General features: G+C 41.6%; 1 protein-coding gene across 2 annotated transcripts in view; it reads left to right on the top strand.

Moving 5' to 3' along the window:
* AP1S3 (adaptor related protein complex 1 subunit sigma 3) overlaps positions 1-19,746 on the top strand; it is a 53,827-nt gene that overhangs the window by 21,245 nt on the left and 12,836 nt on the right. Inside the window, exons 2-4 of one of the 2 annotated variants that reach the window (XR_010410312.1) lie at positions 15,269-15,447; positions 17,470-17,578; positions 18,894-19,286. Coding sequence is in view for 1 of the 2 variants with exons in the window: in XM_064587147.1 (XP_064443217.1) it covers positions 15,269-15,447; positions 17,470-17,578 (288 nt within the window). In the remaining variant the exon portion in view is untranslated. The remainder of the gene's footprint in view (positions 1-15,268; positions 15,448-17,469; positions 17,579-18,893; positions 19,287-19,746) is intronic. The other variant, XM_064587147.1, reaches the window with a different exon arrangement.

The raw sequence follows: 19,746 nt of genomic DNA, 5'->3' as shown, positions 1-19,746 counted from the left end.
TTCTTTCTTCCTAAGCCCACTGACAAGTTGCCAAGACTTCTGTTCAATGCTGGCCTTTTCTTTGCTGGGCTATTCAGAGGCAAATTCTTTCTGTGGTGGTTTCTCCATGAATATTGTCTCACAGGCTCTTTTTACTTGACTTATAATTGTGTATGTTTCAAGCCTGTATAATTTCATGTGTTTGGCTGAAGGTGGTTTTCAACTAACTAGCACCAAAATGCCCATTCCCTACAACACTGCACAAAATTAAGTCTTTTCTTAAGATTCAGTGTTCGAGATGGACATACAAATAGAATCTGCAGATTTTACCATTAATATCCTTAAAAACTTCCCTTCCTTCCGTGTGATCCAGAAGATCCTGGTCTTTTCTGTCATCCCATAGTTTGGAATCAGTGAGTTGGAAAACTGGAAGAAAGGGAATTACGGCATTGGCAAAGCAGGTGTGTTCCCTTGAGTGTGCATTGTGACCTTAGTTGGTGGTTACACTGCAGATCTGCAACCACTAATTTGGAGCATTTGGGACATGTGCTCAGCCACTGCCTGATGGCTGTTCTGTCATGCCTGAGCCATGGGGGGGACCTAAATTTAAGAGTGTGAACCTAGGCATCGATTGGGAGGCTCTGCATGTCTAACTTTACCTGGCTGTCATCACAAGAGTTTTTGGGTCTTTTGTTTGTTTTGTTTTTCAAGGGCTGTTGTTTAGCTTATTGGAGGGGGAGATGCAGGATAGAGCAGGTCACAATTCATCATTCTACTTGAACTTGAATAATGACAGCCTTGCATTCCACATTTCTTCTGTCCATTCTACCTTGCAAAGGCCAGGAAAATTAAATTTGTTATTAAATATCTTTTGGAGCTAATACTTCCATCATCATGGCTCTTTCTCTCTTGTTTGAGTTACGTCAACTTTCCCACATGTTTTCTGAACCCAGGCACACAATTTTCACCCCAGTGGTAATAAGTGACCTGCTGTTTTCTTTGAGTACATAGTATGGCTGGACCCATCACCTTTACCCTCATGCTAGGTGTCATGCTATTAGGATAAAACCAGTTAATTGTTGCATGAAGCAAAAAGCACTTACACATGGAATTCTGAGAGGTGACACTTAGTAACACTAAAACTGCATCACAAAATTGGGGTATTATACACATAACAGCATCTAACTTTTGTATGCCATTTTGGCTCCTCTTGACTCATCCTGGATATAAATTTAAAAAATCAACTGGCTGCATTTGACTTTGAATAAAGCTTTAGCTTTCTGAAAGAGGAAGACCTATAAGTGAATTTATGATCTATTTGGGGATAGAAGATCTGAGACCTGGGGTGGATTGTCTTCATTGCGCACCAGTGATTTTTAAGAAGCAAACAGAAACTTGGCTGCTGATAGATCTATTTGTTCGCCATTGGTAACATCATTGTGGTTTAAAGTTGCTTTAAACAGGGTTCAAGCAGGCATGGAAAAATGTTGCCTTCTCTTTACAAAGGGTGGTTCAATATCATAGGGATTTTAAAAGTGGTGAAGCCAGCCCAGTAGGTGCCAATGTAGTGGACTTGTTTTCTCTTCAAGGAGGCAATGTTACATAACCACTTAAAGGGTGGGCTCTGGAACCAAAGCCCAGCTCTGGAGTCTTCTAGCTGGTTGACCTGGAGCAAGGTACTTCACTTTTTTTGGGCCCCAGTTTCCTTATCAATTAAATAGCAGTAATAATAACATTCTGATGAGGATTAAATGAGGTATTGCATGTAAAGTGCTTAGCGTGGTGACTAGCACATGCCCAACATATGTCAACCATTATAAGTAAGTCTTTGATGTTAGCATAAGACTCGCCTGGTTATAATTATTTGCATAAATAGAAAAAATGAGGAAGAGTGGTAATTTTAGCTTTGCTGGAAAACAAAAAGTGGTTGAAGGTACCAAGTGCAAAGAGCGTTGGGCTGGGAGGCAGGAGCTTGTTTTAACTCTGCCACTTACTAGCTACACAACTGAGGGTCCAGCCGTGAGTGTTCTGGGTCTGCAGTTTCTCCTTTTCAGAGGAGAAGGTTTGTACCAAAGCAGCTCTGTTGTCCGTTCTAATGTCAGCATTTTGTGAATCCAGGAATGAGTGATTATTTTGTTTTAAATACCTCACTGTAGTAGACAGTGAATAAATATTTGCAAAGTTGAATGGAATCTGCCCACCTTATCTTTGGAATGTAGATGATTTGGTTTTATGATATGCACTGTAATGGCATAGAAAACAGCAGTGATGCTTTTTGAGATTAAGAAAAAAAAAAAAAAGACACTTCAAAGCCACAGGCAAGCTGCTGTAATAAAGGACCACAAACAGATTGGCTTAAACAACAGAAATTTATCATCTCAAAGTCCTGGAGGCTGGAAGCCCCAAATCAAGGTTTCAGCAGGGCTGATTCCTTCTGGGGACCCAGAGAGAATCTGTCCCATGCCTCTCTCCTAGCTTCGGGGAGTTTGCTGGCCATCTTCGGCGTTCCTTGGCTTCTGCTGCATCACTCTGCCTTCATCCTCCCCTAGCATCCTGTCTGTGGGCATGTCTCTGTCCAAATTCCCCCTTTGAGAATGATACCTGTCATATTGGAGTAGGGGCTCATCCTACTCTCGTATGAGCTCATCTTAACCAATGACATTTGCAGTGACCAAGGTCACATTCTGAACTACTGGGGGGCAGGAGCTCAACATACGGATTTTGGGGTGATGCAGTCCAACCCGTAATAGGCTGCTTGTCCTGTCTTCGCGTGCTGCTACCTGGAGGTCCTTCCTTCCTTCCTTCCTTCCTTCCTTCCTTCCTTCCTTCCTTCCTTCCTTCCTTCCTTCCTTCCTTCCAATAAACACTATTGTGCAGTACAGTATAGGTAGATGGATACGGATGGTTTTATAAGGAATTTTTTTTTTTTTAAAGATTTTATTTATTTATTTGAGAGAGAGAGAGAATGAGAGACAGAGAGCATGAGAGGGAGGAGGGTCAGAGGGAGAAGCAGACTCCCTGCCGAGCAGGGAGCCCGATGCGGGACTCGATCCTGGGACTCCAGGATCATGACCTGAGCCGAAGGCAGTCGCTCAACCAACTGAGCCACCCAGGCACCCTATAAGGAATTTTCTTTACCGAAGGAGCTTTAAAGTTGTACATCAGTGGTCACCAGCTAATTCTCAGCAGTTAATCCCTTAATTTGTGGATTACCTATAACTTTTGTTTCTGATCTCATTCCTCTCTTCCTTTTCTCTTGCTGCCCCTCTGATGCTCTCCCTCTTTCCTCCTCACCTTGTTGGCCTGGCGCCGTGCCTTCTTCACTGGGCATTTCACTTGTTCTAAGCAGACTGTTCTGCCACCAGATGGTGTACAAGGATCAGGAAAAGAATTGAAAGACGTTGGCTGATGGGGCTCCTTTTCAATATTTTAATTCGGGGGCAAAAGGCTGACACAATAAGCCAAAAATGAGATTCCGAGATTGTGTGGATTTTACTTTCTATTTAATGTTATCTTCTTTTATTATAGAAACAGAAACCAGAGCTGGAAATCTTGAAGAAAAGAAATCTATACAATTTGATGAATTAAGTTAATAGGAGATTCTGATTCACAATAGATTTGAAGTAATATGGGGCTGAGATGTGGAAGCAAGGTTCTCAGGTCAGAGGGCCGCTTCCTCAAACAGAGAGAGCCAGAAATCACAAGGAAAGGGAATCCACTGCATGCCCAATGCTACAGAATGACATTAGTACAATAGGGGACTTCAGCTGTGCCCTAATTCAACAGTGTCACATGAGGCCTGCAGCCCAAATGTGGTTCGAGCCCACAGCCATCACAGTGTGCTTTGCTTAGTGTGAGTACTATTTCGTTAGTATTAGTACTAATATTATTTGCCAACATTAAAATAATCCCAATATTTTACATCATCATCCAGATTTCAGGCTTCTTTTGGAAAAAAACCAATCCGAAGACCCAGCAATACTGGCTGGTATTTTTCCCTGGCAATACCTTAGTGTGGCTGAGTTGTGCCTGTCCCTTCAGTCAGGGCGTGTGATTTCCAGTTTCACTCTGTTTCTTCCACCCCCTATTATATTACCCTGAACGTTTACCTTCATTTGAAAGGTTTCCTGCCTCTGTGCCCAGCCCTGGAAAAGTATTTGAGTATGTGACCCCGCTCTCCGGTTTCATAGGGGAGGACACAGGGCCTGGAGTGGGGAGCCGATGGCTGGTTGAGGGCCGTACTTGCCCCGTGGCTCCTGCGAAACCTTGCCGCTCTGGTGAATAGGACCTGCAGGGAAGAGAGAAAAAGTGAACGCTAAGAATTAACACATGAAATGCCATCACTCAGTTGTGGAAAAGGAAAACGGAGGCACACACCCACACACAAAGGTGAAAAAAACAGAGAAGCCTAAAGTAAACACCTTACAGAGAACGTGGAGAGAATTAATAGATACACAACCAGAAGACCACGGGTCAGCAGTCAAAAGAAAGAAAGGGGCTCTGAATGACTTATGGGCAAGTTTGGACTGTCTTTGGGGCAACCTCATTATTTGAGCATTGGGAAGGTAACCGAGGGGACTAGGTAGCAAGCAGGTCGGCTAGAAACTGGATGGTTTATGATTACCCAAAGAATCAGCAGAATGCCTCTCCGTGTCCCTGAGGAATGCCCATCAGAGACTCTTTCCGTCCCAACATGGGAACCAATGAGGGAAAATAGACAGAGGGGCCGTGATTCCAAAGGAGGAAGCAGAGAATGTGTTGCTTGCCTCAGTGAAGAGGAATGACAATATAAATGGGTGGAGCCGACTCCTGGATGACTTATTAGTAACTGCAAGCATTCATTAAGAGTTTACTCTGCACTAGACTCTGCACAGAGGTTGACGTGTGTGATATCGTCGCAGCCCCCCAAGGCCCGGCCTCGTGATACATTTCCTTAATCAAATTTGGGTTGGCCTAGTGGTGAAGGCATAGCAGACTCTGGACCTAATCTGGAACAGTGGTTGAGATACACAATTTTGGTTGGATAGCATGTAGCAGGTTTTAAAGAAGTATCATTTTCATTTCTGGCAGGTAACAAGTTTGTTTCAAAGGGTCACTAAGCTAGAGGACTGACAGATTGTCAGGGAACCTTCATCCTAAAAAGTTACATAAATGACTCTTGGGAAAGCATAGTCTGGCAAATCTTATTTCCACTCAGGGCATGCTGGTAAAATCTATAAAAAGAGTACCTCACTAAAGACTTAAGCAAATGGCCTTTGCAGAGAGAAAAAAGCTTGGCTTGTGGAAGAAGGAGCTCTCTGTGGTTGCAGCCCCATGAGCAGGGGAGTACATGGGGCTGCTAAAGACGCAGTGGATGTCCCTTTTCACCTTCCAGAAGCCTCTCTGATGCTTGAGAGGCAGCAGACCTGGAGGGATGGTCTTGCAGGTTTGAAAGCAGGCTTAGAGGAAGGAGGAAAACAGTGTGATTGTTTAAGTGCTCATCCCTACCTGCAAATACAAACTGGGTAGCCCCGAAGGAATGCGTGCCTAGACCAGTTGTGTGTAACACTTTTGTAATTGATTGTAGAACAGTAGCTGCATCTCTCAGTTTGTGGATGCTCTCCAGCTCTCCGGGCCAGAGGACTATTAAACCAGTCAGGGAAGCTGCCAGAAGATCTGGAAGATCCAAGTGCTCAACTCATCTATTGCATCTGGAGAAAAGTAATTCCAGTTGTAAACTTACGATGCCCAATAAAATCTCAGGCTTTTAAAAGGTCATCTCAAGAAAAACCATAATGTTCTCTAAGCCTTATAGAAAACCCAATTCTCTATGCAACATTATTACAGGGCTCGATGCCATTTCTCAAAATTCAACAGTCCCACCCATATTTACTGAGTCCCTGTGATGAGCAAAGAATAGAACTGGACGTGATTCTGGAGAAAGGTGCAGACTGAGAAGGGCGTGTGAGAGTTTTTTTTCTCCTTGCTTTCTTACTGCATCCAGCTGTTTACTTTCCCCCTATTTGTTCTAAGGGCATGGTCACACCCATGACAGAGTGAGACATTTCCCTCCATTTTACTTGCTTATTTAGTTTGCACTGAGAAAAAGAAGTTTGAGTTCATTCCTACTCCAAAGAGGGCATCTTTCTATTTTTCACAAGCAGACTTAGTAATTTGGCCTGATGTTGCCCTTGCTGAAAGTCATCTTCCTCACTGTTTACGATGTCATGGTTTGCTATACCTGGAGATCCATTCCAAATGGTGGCTTCTCATATTGGGGCAACAGTTATGTTTATGGGAATATTCTTTCTGGTCCCTGGCATTCTCTAGAGCTTCAGTATTAATACTGAGTCAAGAGCTGTTTTGTTCTGTTAACATTTCCCTACTGACTAGCTTTGCATGAACATATTTTTCCCCTGCTTCTTTACCTCATTGTGGACAACCTCTTCACTAGGCTCAGTGTCTTTGTCCTTAACTTCTTTCCCATGTCCTTCTCCCCACTCCTCTCCTTCTTTTAGCCACAATCAATAGCAAGAAATGCACTTTACACTACCTCCCAGTATAAGTATATGCTATAGGAACAAGTTTCTTGAGACACATACCCTCAATATACACGAGAGCTCTGCTATGTTCTGTTCTGTCCTTTTTTAATTAAAAACATACTGATTGTGGGGCGCCTGGGTGGCTCAGTTGGTTAAGCGACTGCCTTCGGCTCAGGTCATGATCCTGGAGTCCCGGGATCGAGTCCCGCATCGGGCTCCCTGCTCGGCGAGGAGCCTGCTTCTCCCTCTAACCCTCCCCCCTCTCATGTACTTTCTCGCTCTCTCAAATAAATAAATAAATATTAAAAAAAAAAAAAAGAAATCACGTCTTCTTCTCAAGGCTGTCTTCTGATTTACGGATGTCTATATTCATCAGCCCACTTTTTCTTATATTTCTAATCTGTTTTCTAAAATAAAATTTGATTTCGGGGCACCTGGGTGGCTCAGTTGGTTAAGCGACTGCCTTCGGCTCAGGTCATGATCCTGGAGTCCCGGGATCGAGTCCCACATGGGGCTCCCTGCTCGGCGGGGAGTCTGCTTCTCCCTCTGACCCTCCCCCCTCTCATGTGCTCTCTCTCTCAAATAAATAAATAAAATCTTAAAAACAAAACAAAACAAAAAAAAAACATACTGATTGTGATGCACTGAGTTTGTCAGCCTGTTTTAAAAGCAATGCTCTAGTTAATGTGAATAAAGCCTAAACTATTGGCTCACGCTTTTGCTCATTCTCCCTTTCTTTATTTCATTGCCAGAATTAAAAGCATTGTTTTGAAGTTACAGAAAAATAACTACCAGGGTCCCCACTTTAGTAGGGCAACAATGACCATTTTTGCATGTTCTTTCCCTACCCTCCTTGTCATTATGCAGGCATGGTCCCATGGCCAGGACACCTGCTGTGAGCTCAGGCAGAAGGGAGGGTGGTGGGGGGCGGGGGGTCCTGCAGGATCTCTTGAATAGCCAGTACTGTGCAATCTCCTTGAGGTATAGTTTTATTTGTTGAAAACACTTTGACATTTACTTAGTATTTGACCTTCAGATAGAATGCTGACTGATTTTTATTGAACTTGCTAATATTCTTTTCATTAAGCATTTTTTTTCTAATTATAAAATCATGCATATGAATTTGGGAAATTCCAGGCGAGTACAAAGAAGAAAATAACATTTATAATTCCACTCTTCCAAGATAAACACTATGAACAATTTCGTGTCTTTCTTTTATATAATGTCTATGTAAGTATAAATTGTTGCTGTAATCCTCCGTGTACTATTTTATATTCTTTTTTTTTAAAGATTTTATTTATTCATTTGAGAGAGCATGAGAGCGAGATTGAGAGAAAAAGTCGGGGGAGAGGCAGAGGGAGAAGCAGACTCCCTGCTGAGCAGGGAGCCCGATGTGGGACTCCATCCCAGGACCCTGGGATCATGATCTGAGCCGAAGGCAACCGCTTAACCAACTGAGCCACTCAGGCGCCCTATATTCTTTTTTTTTTTTTTTTTTTTTGATGTAACATTATACTGTAGGACTTCTCACTTACCGAAATCATTTAACAAATAGCATTTCAAAATTTCTCTATTATTGGTAATTTAGGTAGTTTACAGTTTTATTGTTTGTGTGTTACTATAAAGAACTACAGTAAGCATTAACACCAAAATGTTTATCTGCATTTTAAGGCACATCCTTAATACAGATTTAAACCGTAGGCTTATTGAGTCAAAAGGTGTGGGCACTTTTTGGACTCGACACTGACGGCTGAGTCAAGGTTGGGATTCTAAAGAGGACCGTTGTTTTTTAAACATGAGAGAGACTTAGAATTATTCAGTATCTACATGTAAGAAGTTTCAGAAGAGAGGGCCAGTGTCAGAATGCTGAATCCACATTCCCGAAGACATAGGTGAGGGTGGATGGCCAGGACAGAAGATAATATTGTGTTCTTTGACATAGGGAGAAAGTAAGTTGGCAGGGGTGGGGGTGAGGGTGACTGAGTTTGTCCACGTGGGTGTGTACTGGTGTGGGAGGAGCCAAGGAAACCCTGTGGAATGATTTTTATTCTCTTGACTTTTATCTTCCCAGAGTCAGGGAGTAAGGATGGAGGTAAGGAATAGGAGGGGCTTGGTGGTGACTTCCAATAACCCCTGTGGGGAACAGAAGGGGGAGTTGCTTAGCAACCCTTTACGTGAAGAGGTTGATGGAGAGTTTCCAAGTACCACTGGAGATTTCACTGAGCTGGATCATCGTACCCCTAAAGTAGTACCAATCTGTAGGGTCTTCTGTGATTTTTCTCAGGAGTGCCTGATACCTCGGTAGAGAAGCAGAGATGAGAGTGGATGGGCTGATCTGGGTTGGGAGTCTGTAGAGTGGATGCAGAAGAAAAGGGGCGAAGGCGGTGAGGACTCCAGAAGTAGTGTTATTTAAGTGATGTATCATGAATTCCAGGGCACCAGAGGAAGGGCCTGTCAAGTGGATGGAATGGGAGGAAAGGAACATATTCTGTGGGCTTATATTTGCAGCTCAGATCCTGCAATACAAACCAGCCCTGAATAGGGGGTGTTTGTGAGGTGACAGTGTTGGGGATAGGAAAAGGTTCCTGGATGCCTCTCTTCTTGGAAGCTAGTTGTGGTTCTACAACTCCCTACTCAGGAGCAGGGAGATTTACAAACATTAAGAACCCAAAGTGCTACTGGATGCTTTCACCTTTTATCTTCAATGAGAAGGAAGATGGTAACACTGGTTCAAAGCAGGCTAAGTAGATTGGTATTGGTCTGCTTTGTGCTTCCTGCAAGGCCTAAGGGTATCTCCCGGGACATGCTTCAGAAATAAAATTACAAAAATGCCCAGAGTAGTTTGCATTCTGGGTCAAAGTGACAAATTCAGGCTATACTCAATTAGGTCAAGGATTATACTAGTGGACACTCTGAGAACAAAGAATGCTTGGATTAACCAGACGTGTTTGGATTTAAAGGATCATCTGGTACAGAACCAGACCCCTCAGAAAGGCTTCTGGGAAAGGAATGGGAGATCTTGGTGAAGCTAAGTGTCCACCTGAGGCCAAAACAGTTGGGCTAAATTTAAGAACTTAACCTCGCTCAACATACTTCATTGGATTTTATGGTTATTCCTGGAGTTAGCATTTTCCAGAAGGGTATTACCAGTCAGCCTCTCCATTACTCCTCTTATCTCAGCAGTACTATGAAAGGGGAATGTCTGGGTGTTATTTTCTGAAGTCAGAAGAAGTTTGTTTATGACATCACTTGAATGTAAGTTGGCTTTTTGTAAATATTGAAAAAACCCTTCCAATTGCTTTCTTCCTACTCTTGAGAGTAAATTAATTAATAAATTAGCTAATGCTAATCAATAAAGGTGTTTGATTAACCTCTTGAAACATATTATTCAAATATGTCTTGAATGACTAAACTGATAAATTGGGTAAAATTGCTGGAGGTGATGAACTCTTGTGAGTCACTACAGTTCATTCTGCTGGTTCTCTCAAGCCACACCGCTAACCCTGGACGTGACAGATACCAGACACCACAAACACAAGCTATGTTCTGTCTCGGAGCAGAACTCGAGAGGGCTAAATCTCTCAACACTGTCTTATGCAAGGCAATTATGGGATAAATTTGAATCAATTTGTTGCTTCTTTTGAATTTAGAATGTATTTGTATATTTTATATGGGCTTTACAGATGTGTGTATCAGGTTCCCGATCATCCTTTCTCTTTGAACTCATTGTTAGAATAAAGATTTGCTCTTTGTTCATTGCCCTACATTGTTGATCCACGTTTAAGAGGGGAGGCGCCTGATGGTGAGAGACTGTTGCAATGTAGAAGAACTAGAAAGTAATCCACAATGAAACTCAGCCCTACTTCCAGCCTCTCACTGGAACTTTGGGTATTGATCAGAGTGCCCTCAATTAAAAGTAACATTTAGCCTATGGAGAAATCTGGGAGGAATCACAACAAGCATGATTTTGAGATCTGGAAATAGAACCAATAAGAAGACAACATGAAACCAGGGTTATTTCTCCTGGAAGGAAGACAATTCATGGTAGCCTGAAAGGCTATCTTCAAATATGTGTAGAGTTAGTTATTACTCCTGAGGTTGTGATATCCTGTCTTTTAATTTACTCTGTGGATAAAATCAGGGAAAAATGGCTTAAACTGTAACAGAAGAGATTTAGGTTAGATGGGAAGAAAAAATCTTTTCTGAGAGGAAATGCAAAGTGAGCACTAAGAAAAATGTGTGGATTTCATTTCTCTAGCGAAAGTCTAACCATTTGCTAGACATTGAGTTGAATAGACTTATCCATTGGTAATGATCCAAAGCTGAGCCTTGTTCTCAAGATCCTGAGGTTTTATGGTTCTATCACCATTCCACCTTGTACTTTTATTTATTTTTAATTTTTTTTCCACCTTGTACTTTTAGAATGTCACTTTTAGGATGATCTCTTCTTAGACGTAAAAATACCTTTCTCAATTTAATTCTTAGAAAACAGTGACTGTGTTCCCTTACTGAATTATTTATACCTGTGCTGATAGTGAAATGGGTATTTAAGAAAATGCTCTGTTCTCAGCAGATATTTAAACTTCCACACTGAGGGTGATGTTTCTTAAAGTTGCTAGATGAGCAGAGCTTTCACACTTGCTTTCTCCTCACTTGCGATGTCTTGGTTCTCAAGTCTTTATTCTAAGAAATGTTTTCTTTTTTTTTCTTTTATTATGTTACGTTAGTCACCATACATTACATCATTAGTTTTTGATGTAGTATTCCATAATTCATTGTTTGTGTATAACACCCAGTGCTCCATGCAATACGTGCCCTCCTTAATACCCATCACCGGGCTAACCCATCCTCTCACCCCCCTCCCCTCTAAAACCCTCAGTTTGTTTCTCAGATTCCATAGTCTCTCATGGTTCGTCTCCCCCTCTGATTCCCCCCCCTTCATTTTTCCCTTCCTACTATCTTCTTCTTCTTCTTCTTCTTCTTCTTCTTTTTTAACATATAATGTATTATTTGTTTCAGAGGTACAGGTCTGTGATTCAACAGTCTTACACAATTCACAGCGCTCACCATAGCACATACCCTCCCCAATGTCCATCACCCAGCCACCCCATCCCTCCCACCCCCCACCACTCCAGCAACCCTCAGTTTGTTTCCTGAGATTAAGAATTCCTCATATCAGTGAGATCATATGATACTTGTCTTTCTCTGATTGACTTATTTCGCTTAGCATAATACCCTCTAGTTCCATCCACGTCATTGCAAATGGCAAGATTTAGTTTTTTTTTTTTTTTTTTGGCTGCATAATATTCCATTGTATATGTATACCACATCTTCTTTATCCATTCATCCGTTGATGGACATCTTGGCTCTTTCCATAGTTTGGCTATTATGGACATTGCTGCTATAAACATTGGGGTGGACGTACCCCTTCAGATCACTACATTTGTATAATTTGGGGTAAATACCCAGTAGTGCAATTGCTGGGTCATAGGATAGCTCTATTTTCAACTTTTTGAGGAACCTCCAGGCTGTTTTCCAGAGTGGATGCACTAGCTTGCATTCCCACCAACAGTGTAGGAGGGTTCCCCTTTCTCCGCATCCTCACCAACATCTGGCGTTTCCTGACTTGATATGTTTTCTTTCTAAGACAGGATATAACTTTATTAAGGAAGACCTCAAATTCTATAGGTTTGAGGTAGGAGGAGCTCTGAGGAAAGAGCCTGGTTGCTTTTGGTCCTCAGATATCACCACCTAGTGAGTTTTTATGACCTATGCCCTGATATTCAGAGCCAAACCTCTTCAATAAAAGGAGGTGAATATTTTATTTATAAAATGTTTTTAAAATATTTGCAAAAAAAAAATAAATAAATAAAATGTTTTTAAAGGGGCGCCTGGGTGGCTCAGTCGGTTAAACATCTGCCTTCAGCTCAGGTCATGATCCCAGAGTCCTGGGATCCAGTCCCTCCTCATGGGGCTCCCTGCTCAGCGGGGAGCCTGCTTCTCCCTCTTCCTCTACCACTCCCCCCCTTATGCTCTTTCTCTCTCTCTCTCTCAAACAAATAAATAAAATCTTTAAAAAAAAGTTTTTAAAATTTTAATTATTTTGGCTTCCAGTATATATCATTCTCCCCTCCATAACACACTTAACCCCTACTGAATTTTATTTTTTTAAAAAAGAAAAGAAAGCAAAAACCTGATGAAATAAATTATGATTCTTTTTTTTTTTTAAGATTTTATTTATTTATTTGACAGAGAGAGACACAACAAGAGAGGGAACACAAACAGGGGGAGTGGGAGAAGGAGAAGCAGGCTTCCCGCGGAGCAGGGAGCCTAATGCGTGTTCGATCCCAGGACCCTGGGATCATGACCTGAGCCAAAGGCAGACGCTTAATGACTGAGCCACCCAGGCGCCCCGAAATAAATTATGATTCTAAACTACTTCTCACATGGTGCCTTGAGAAAACTTAATCTCCCATCAAATAAATATTATACCATCTGACAATTTCTGAAAAGCATCTCTGCTGAACCTCCAAGGTACTAAAGTAAATTTCTACATGTTATGGTGTCTTCCATTCATTTAAATCTTTTAAAATGCATTGAAATATAAATCCTTATTTAAAATACACGTTTTGAAACTTAATTGAAAATAAGATTGGGTTGCTTCCAAACATAGCCAACACACTATCTAAATTGTTAACAAATCTATTAGGATGACAAAGACAATTGTTACATGAGATGGTCTATTCTAAAGCTCTCAGCCAAGTTAGCCACAAAGTGGGGTAAAGAGCTTACATTTAAGACTTCGTTTGATCTTCAACAAAGCTGCCAAGAACACACAAAGGGGAAAGGAAAATCTTTCAATAAGTGGTGTTGGGAAAACTGGTTATCCACATGAAAAATAATGAAATTGGATCCTTCTGACACTCCCTATTAAAAAAATCAACTCAAAATGGATTAAGATTTAAATGTAGGATCTGAAACTGCAAAACTACTAGAACAAAGTAGAAGGAGAAAGCTTCGTTCTGGGCAAGGGTATTTTGGATATTACCCCAAAAGCAAGGGGAACAAAAGCAAAAATAGACAAGTGAGGTTACATCAAACTAAACAGCTTCTTCACAGCAAAGGAAACAATCAACAGAATGAAGTGGCCACCTGGAAGAAAATATTTGTAAACCATATATCTGTTAGGAGGTTAATATCCAAAATATAGAAGTAACTCAAACCAGTCAATAGCAAGAAAATAAATAACCTGATTAAAAAATGGACAAAGGACCTGAACAGGTATTTCTTCAAAGAAGACATACAGATGGCCAACAGGTATATGAAAAGATGCTCAACATCATTAATCATCAGAGAAATGCAAATCAAAACCATAGGAGATCACCTCCCATTGGTTAAAATGACTGTTACCAAAAAGACAAAAGACAATAGTGTTGGTGAAGATTTGGAGAAAAGGGAACACTGTTGGTGGGAATGCAAACTGGTGTAGCCATCATGGAAAACAGTATGGAGGTTCCTCAAATAATTAAAAATAGAAGTACTATGTGATCCAGCAATCCCACTTCTGGGTGTATTTTCAAAGGAAATGAAATCAGTATCTTGAAGAGATATCTGCACTTCCAAGTTCATTGCAGCATTATTCACAATAGCCAAGATACGGAATTAACCTAAGTGTCCATCGATAGATGAATGGATAAAGAAAATGTGGTATATATGTGTGTGTGTTTTGTGTGTGCGTGTGTGTGTGTAATGGAATATTTTCAGTCATAAAAAAGAAAGAAATCCTGTCATTGGTGAAATCATGGATAAACCTGGATGACATTATGCTCAGTGAAATAAGCCAGGCATAGAAAGACAAATACTGCATGATCTCACTTATATGTGGAATCTGAAACATTAAAAGTCATAGGGGCATATAGAGTAGAACCATGATTCCCAGGAGTGGGGAGGTGGGGGAAATGCGGAGATGTTTGTTGAAGAGCACAAAGTTGCAGTTATAAGATGAATAATAAGTCTAGAGATCTGCTGTTCATGATGATGACTATAGTTAATAATACTGGATTGACTACTGGAAATTTATGAAGAGATTAGATTTCAGGGGCTGTAATCACACACACACAATGGCAACCATGTGAGGAGATGAAATGTTAATTAGCTTGACTATAGTAATAACTCCACTCTAGATATGTGTATCAGATCCCTCTCTTGTATGCCTTCAATATATACAATTTTTATTAAAAAACAAAAAGACTGAGAATGTAGCCCCTTTCTTGCTTTCTCACCCTTTCCTAGTGCTTTATCTTCCTTTGCCTCCTTTCTCTCCCTTTTTCCCCCCCTCTATTATCACTATGTTGCCATAGTTTTGACATGGAACTGGGATGCAATTTTTAAAGTAAACTCTTCCACTGTTATTAACACTTTATTTTTGCCTTGTGAAGGAAGATTTTATTGTTTTCTTAAAAGAGTTACATTCTTCCTTTATATATTTTTCTGCCTATAATAAATTTGTGACTCCCCAAAGGGATAATTTTTTAAACTCTTATCTTTCCCCTCTAATACCAATAAGCCATGTTTGGGACGCACACATTTCTTTGTTCTCGGATGGGTTAAATGTAATTTTCAAATGAGATAGTTTTCATGCTGGTGAGAATTTTTTCATTTGTTCAGAATTATCATCATTTGTAAACCCTGCCATTTAATTTCCAGTGTCTATGTAGAATGATTTAGCTGATCAAATTCTGTTTTTCTCTGTCCTTTATTTGTTCTAGATACATTTCATATTGCTTTTCAGTCGACAGGGGAAATTACGGCTGCAGAAATGGTACACGACTCTCCCTGACAAAGAGAGGAAAAGGATCACCCGGGAAATTGTTCAGATTATTCTCTCTCGTGGTCAGAGGACAAGCAGCTTTATTGACTGGAAGGAGCTAAAACTTGTTTATAAAAGGTGTGAGTAACTTTATGAAAACTGTCTTTCTTATTATTGCTTTGGATTGTTTAATCCTGAACATTTTTTATTACAGCACCAGTTGCATCACTTACTGAAATCTTTGGAGCCTGGAACCCCAATATTTGTATCAGGAGACTAGCAAAAAAGAACTCTCATTTATTGAAAGGCTTTCCATGTGCCAGGATGGATTCTAGGGATGTAATCTACATGTGGATAATGTACAAGTGCATTCAAGAAATAGCTTCTGGGCACCTATTACATTTCCAGCACTTCTAATGACAGTGGATGCCGTAACAAATGACAGAAACAATGCTGCTCTTACAGGGCATACTCATCGGTTAGGCAAACAAAACCTTATCTGTTAGTAATACATGCTATGGGACAAAATGCAGGTTAAGGTGCTAGAGAGAAGGGCAGCTCTTATTACTGCCATTATTACTCATATTTGCAGAGGAGGAAACTGAAGCCACAGAGAGTTTCTAAGTAATTAGTCTTCAGTCACAGGAACTAAGGGGCAATTGGGAGAGTCAGGATTCAAATCCATATCCTTCTGGCTTTATTATTTTTTTTTAAAGATTTTATTTATTTGAGAAAGAGCACATGAGCAGGGTGGGGAGGGGCAGAGGAAGAGGGAGAGGGAGAAGCAGACTCCGTGTTGAGGAGGGAGCCCGAGTTGGGGCTCGATCCCAGGACCCTGCGATCATGACCTGAGCTGAAGGCAGTCGCTTAACAGACTGAGCCACCCAGGCGCCCCTCCTTCTGGCTTTAAAACTTACATATCCTCTCATTATTGCACCTGCTTGCCATAGCAGGACCATACTGGTGAGCAACTTTAGTTTATGGGTAAGGAAACTGAGACCCTAAGAGGTCAAGCCATTTTGCTCATAGAGGCCCAGATAATTCATGTCTAAGCCTGGACCAGAACCTAGCTGACCTGACCCTGCATTCAACATCCTCCTGCCACTCCCAGAAAGAAAATGCACATTAGGAAGGCTCTTGCAAAAGGTGTTTATAAAACCTGAAAGGCAAAAGCAGAGGCCAGTTGGCAGGCTATATTTAATGGAGTAAATTATGAAGAAGTGCCCGGGCAAAGCTGCTTCCGCCAGGTCCAAGTTTATTAAAGCATTTAGTACTAGCATCCGGAGAGATGTCAGTGAAGGCCCCTTTTAATAAGCATCCCAGGGACGGCAAGGCAGAGTCCCAGGAAGCACTTGTCAACAAGAAGCTTGTCCCTACTCTCTGCCTGCTGGCTTTTTAAAACTTTGAGTTCATTTGTGATTTAAGCCATTGTATAAAGAATAGGCTTTAGCAGTTCTCTCAACAGATATTTGCAGCTCCTGGGAACATGAGCAAGGCAGACTCAGCACCTGCCTTTGGGAAGCCAGTGACCTAGTGGGGCAGAGACAAGCCATGAAATGGGCAGTGAAGAGCACTAGGTGCTCTGTTGGGGGAGGCACAGGTGTGCAGAGCCCGGCATCCAGTCCCGTCTGCGAGGTTAGAGATTTCCCGGAGGAAAGACATCCAAGCTCAGAGCTAAGGCGGGGAGTTGGCATTAACCACACAGATGGGTGTGGGAAAGAGGATTTTAGGCAGGAGGATAGACTGGATGGGCTGAGGGTGGGTCAAATACAGAAGGAGTGTGAGGTGAGAGCCTGGGTCGCGGGCTTGAAGTTTAGAAAGGATGGTTCACAAGCAGGGGAGGGGCATGAACAGACACCCCCATTACTCTGGACCAAGGACTCTGTCTTCCTGATAACAGTTCCTCAGGGTAAAATGGTGTTGAGAGTCTTTCATGTAATTAACTGAAATAACCCAATGGCCACTCTGTTTTTATATATTCTCTTTCACATATTGGGAGGCTATTGGATGTGATGAATGATGACTTCTTTCTTGGATTTGGATGGGGAGAGTCTCTGGAGAAGAGGGAGCTTCGCATATTCCCTGCAGAAAACACCATCTTCAGGTTATTGGATGTGTCATCGTATTTTACTTTTCTTTCTTCGTGTTTTTCCTTTCAAGGTATGCTAGTTTATATTTTTGCTGTGCTGTAGAAAATCAGGACAATGAGCTCTTGACACTAGAGATTGTGCATCGTTACGTGGAGTTGCTGGACAAATACTTTGGAAATGTAAGTGTCCAAACTGGTCTGTTTGGAATTAGTCCCCGTTTCAGCTCTATGTCAGTTCTGTCTTTATCGCATTCCTTCTCTCTCTCAAGTCTAAAATATGAATTGCATTTGCACAAGGATCAGAATATGAGGCATTCTCCCCCTTCCTGTGATTCTTTGTAAACAAAGGTTCCAAAGCTTTCAGAGGCAGGCCGTGTCTCTCTCTGTCTTCAGACACAACCACCCTAGAGAGCTCATTCAGTGAACAAGAATTTAGTTGTGAAGGCTTCCTTGATGTTTTCCTCCTCATTCTTCATCATCTGTCATCTCTCTTCTATTTTGACTTTTTAATCCCCTCTCTGGCTTCTTTTACTAAGCTCCAGGTGTTCTTTAATACTATTTATACGTGAAAAAAAAAAAAAAAGCCAAACAAACAAGGAAACCAAAATCCTTTTCCTTCCTATTGCTATTTAACCTCCATGCATTTACTGCCAAGTAGTATCCTGTATGAGGTGCCCCATCCTTAGAACTCATTCACTTTTACAGCTCGGGCTCCATCTTTATGGCTCCCAGGAAATCATAAAGTTACCACTGGCCCCTTCCTACTGGTCAACACCAGTGATGCTTCTTCAGGCTTCCCCTGCCTCACCTCTCTGTAGCACGGGATCCTTGCTCGTCACTGCTTCCCTTTCTTTTTTTTGGCACAACCCTGAGTTCTGCTAATTCTCATCCTGTTTCTAAAGGCCCCTGCTTGGTTTCTGCCCCGAGCTCTCTTCCTCCCCCTGCCCTTTCTACCCTCCTGGAATCCATGACCAGATGGCTCTCTTCCCAGAAGTCTGCTGAGGACAGTCTTCTCTGGGCTTCTCTCAGCCGTCTCCGTTGTAACGTGTCGAGAACTAAAATAATCTTCTGCAAACCTGTTCTGTCTTGTGACTGAGTTTATTATGTCCCAGGATCCTTCAATGCTTCTTTCTTTGTTCTTCCTCCACCCTTTGCTAAAGGCTGCCTTTGTCTATTCAGATGGGACTACAATCCATCTCTTTCCTTCCACTCCCACCAGTACAGGTTTACTTGGGATTGCAGTTTTGCTTTTCTTTGAAACCTCATCTCTGGCCCTTTATGCCTCTGGGCTCTTCTCTGCTTCCCTTTCCTGGCTTGTTAGTTACCGTCTTCCTTGCAATGCATGGATCCAGGCGACGGTTGTCCTCAGCCACTTTCCATCATCTATAATGAATAAAAGCCCAACTTCTTAGCCTGGCATTTAAGCTTTCTAAACATCAGTCCCAGACCACTTCTCCAACCTTCTCGCTGTTCTTTTTTTTTTTATCCCTGATAGGCTCAGTGCTCCAACCACATGGGACAGCCTGGTATTATCCTTAACTTGTGCAAGATTTGTATGAACACCAAACTTCAAGTGTCTCGAGATCATGACCTAGGATTTAGTTGTTTGATTTTTCAACACTTGTGAGCAACTCTGGGCCAGATTTTAGCAAATGTTCCAGAAACATGCCATCCATTTCATGGTCTTAAGAAATAAATCATTGGATTTGGAATATATTTTCTCTCAGTAATGCTCCCTTCCCTGTTCCCTGGGTCACTGAGGATTTCTATTAAGTGTTGTTGGGACAGTTTGCTTCCACAAGACTTTCTGTGCTCTGGTCAATGGAATGAGTAACATTTGCAGCATCGCCAGGGTTTTATCAGATTACTTGCAACAATTTTCACAAGGGTGAGTACTTGAAAGATTTTTGAAGAATTTTCTTTCCCTCCCTCCCTTCATCCTTATTATTCCCCTTTATTTCCCTTCGTAAATGATGGTAGAAGATGACTTTAAATGTCGCTTCGGAGATTTTAGGTCGTTGGTCAGTATAGAGAGTAAGACAGCCAGACCATTTTTTCTTTCTCTTTCTCTTAGCTGCCCATGTTTATTTTCATCTTTTAGAGAGGGATTCGCAGGTGTATAATTGCATGTTTTTGAACATGAGATTATTTAATTTTATGCTTTCCATTATTCAAAGGAAGCCTGACATTTTGAAATCCACTGCAAACTTGGCCTTTTGTAAAGAAAGACCTGAAGGTGTTTTCCTGAGGCCCAGGCTTTCCCAGGACCTGCCTTCTGCCCCTAATTTCTGCACTCGGGTTTGACCTGTTGTGTTTTCCTAGATTTCCCTGACTGTGATAATGTGAAT

This window comes from Mirounga angustirostris, unplaced genomic scaffold (genome assembly GCF_029215605.1).
Source record: "Mirounga angustirostris isolate CCGP_5_RB_7025 unplaced genomic scaffold, mMirAng1.0.hap1 SCAF_3, whole genome shotgun sequence".
In the NCBI taxonomy this organism is placed as follows: domain Eukaryota; kingdom Metazoa; phylum Chordata; class Mammalia; order Carnivora; family Phocidae; genus Mirounga; species Mirounga angustirostris.
This window is presented reverse-complemented; position numbering and strand designations above follow the sequence as displayed.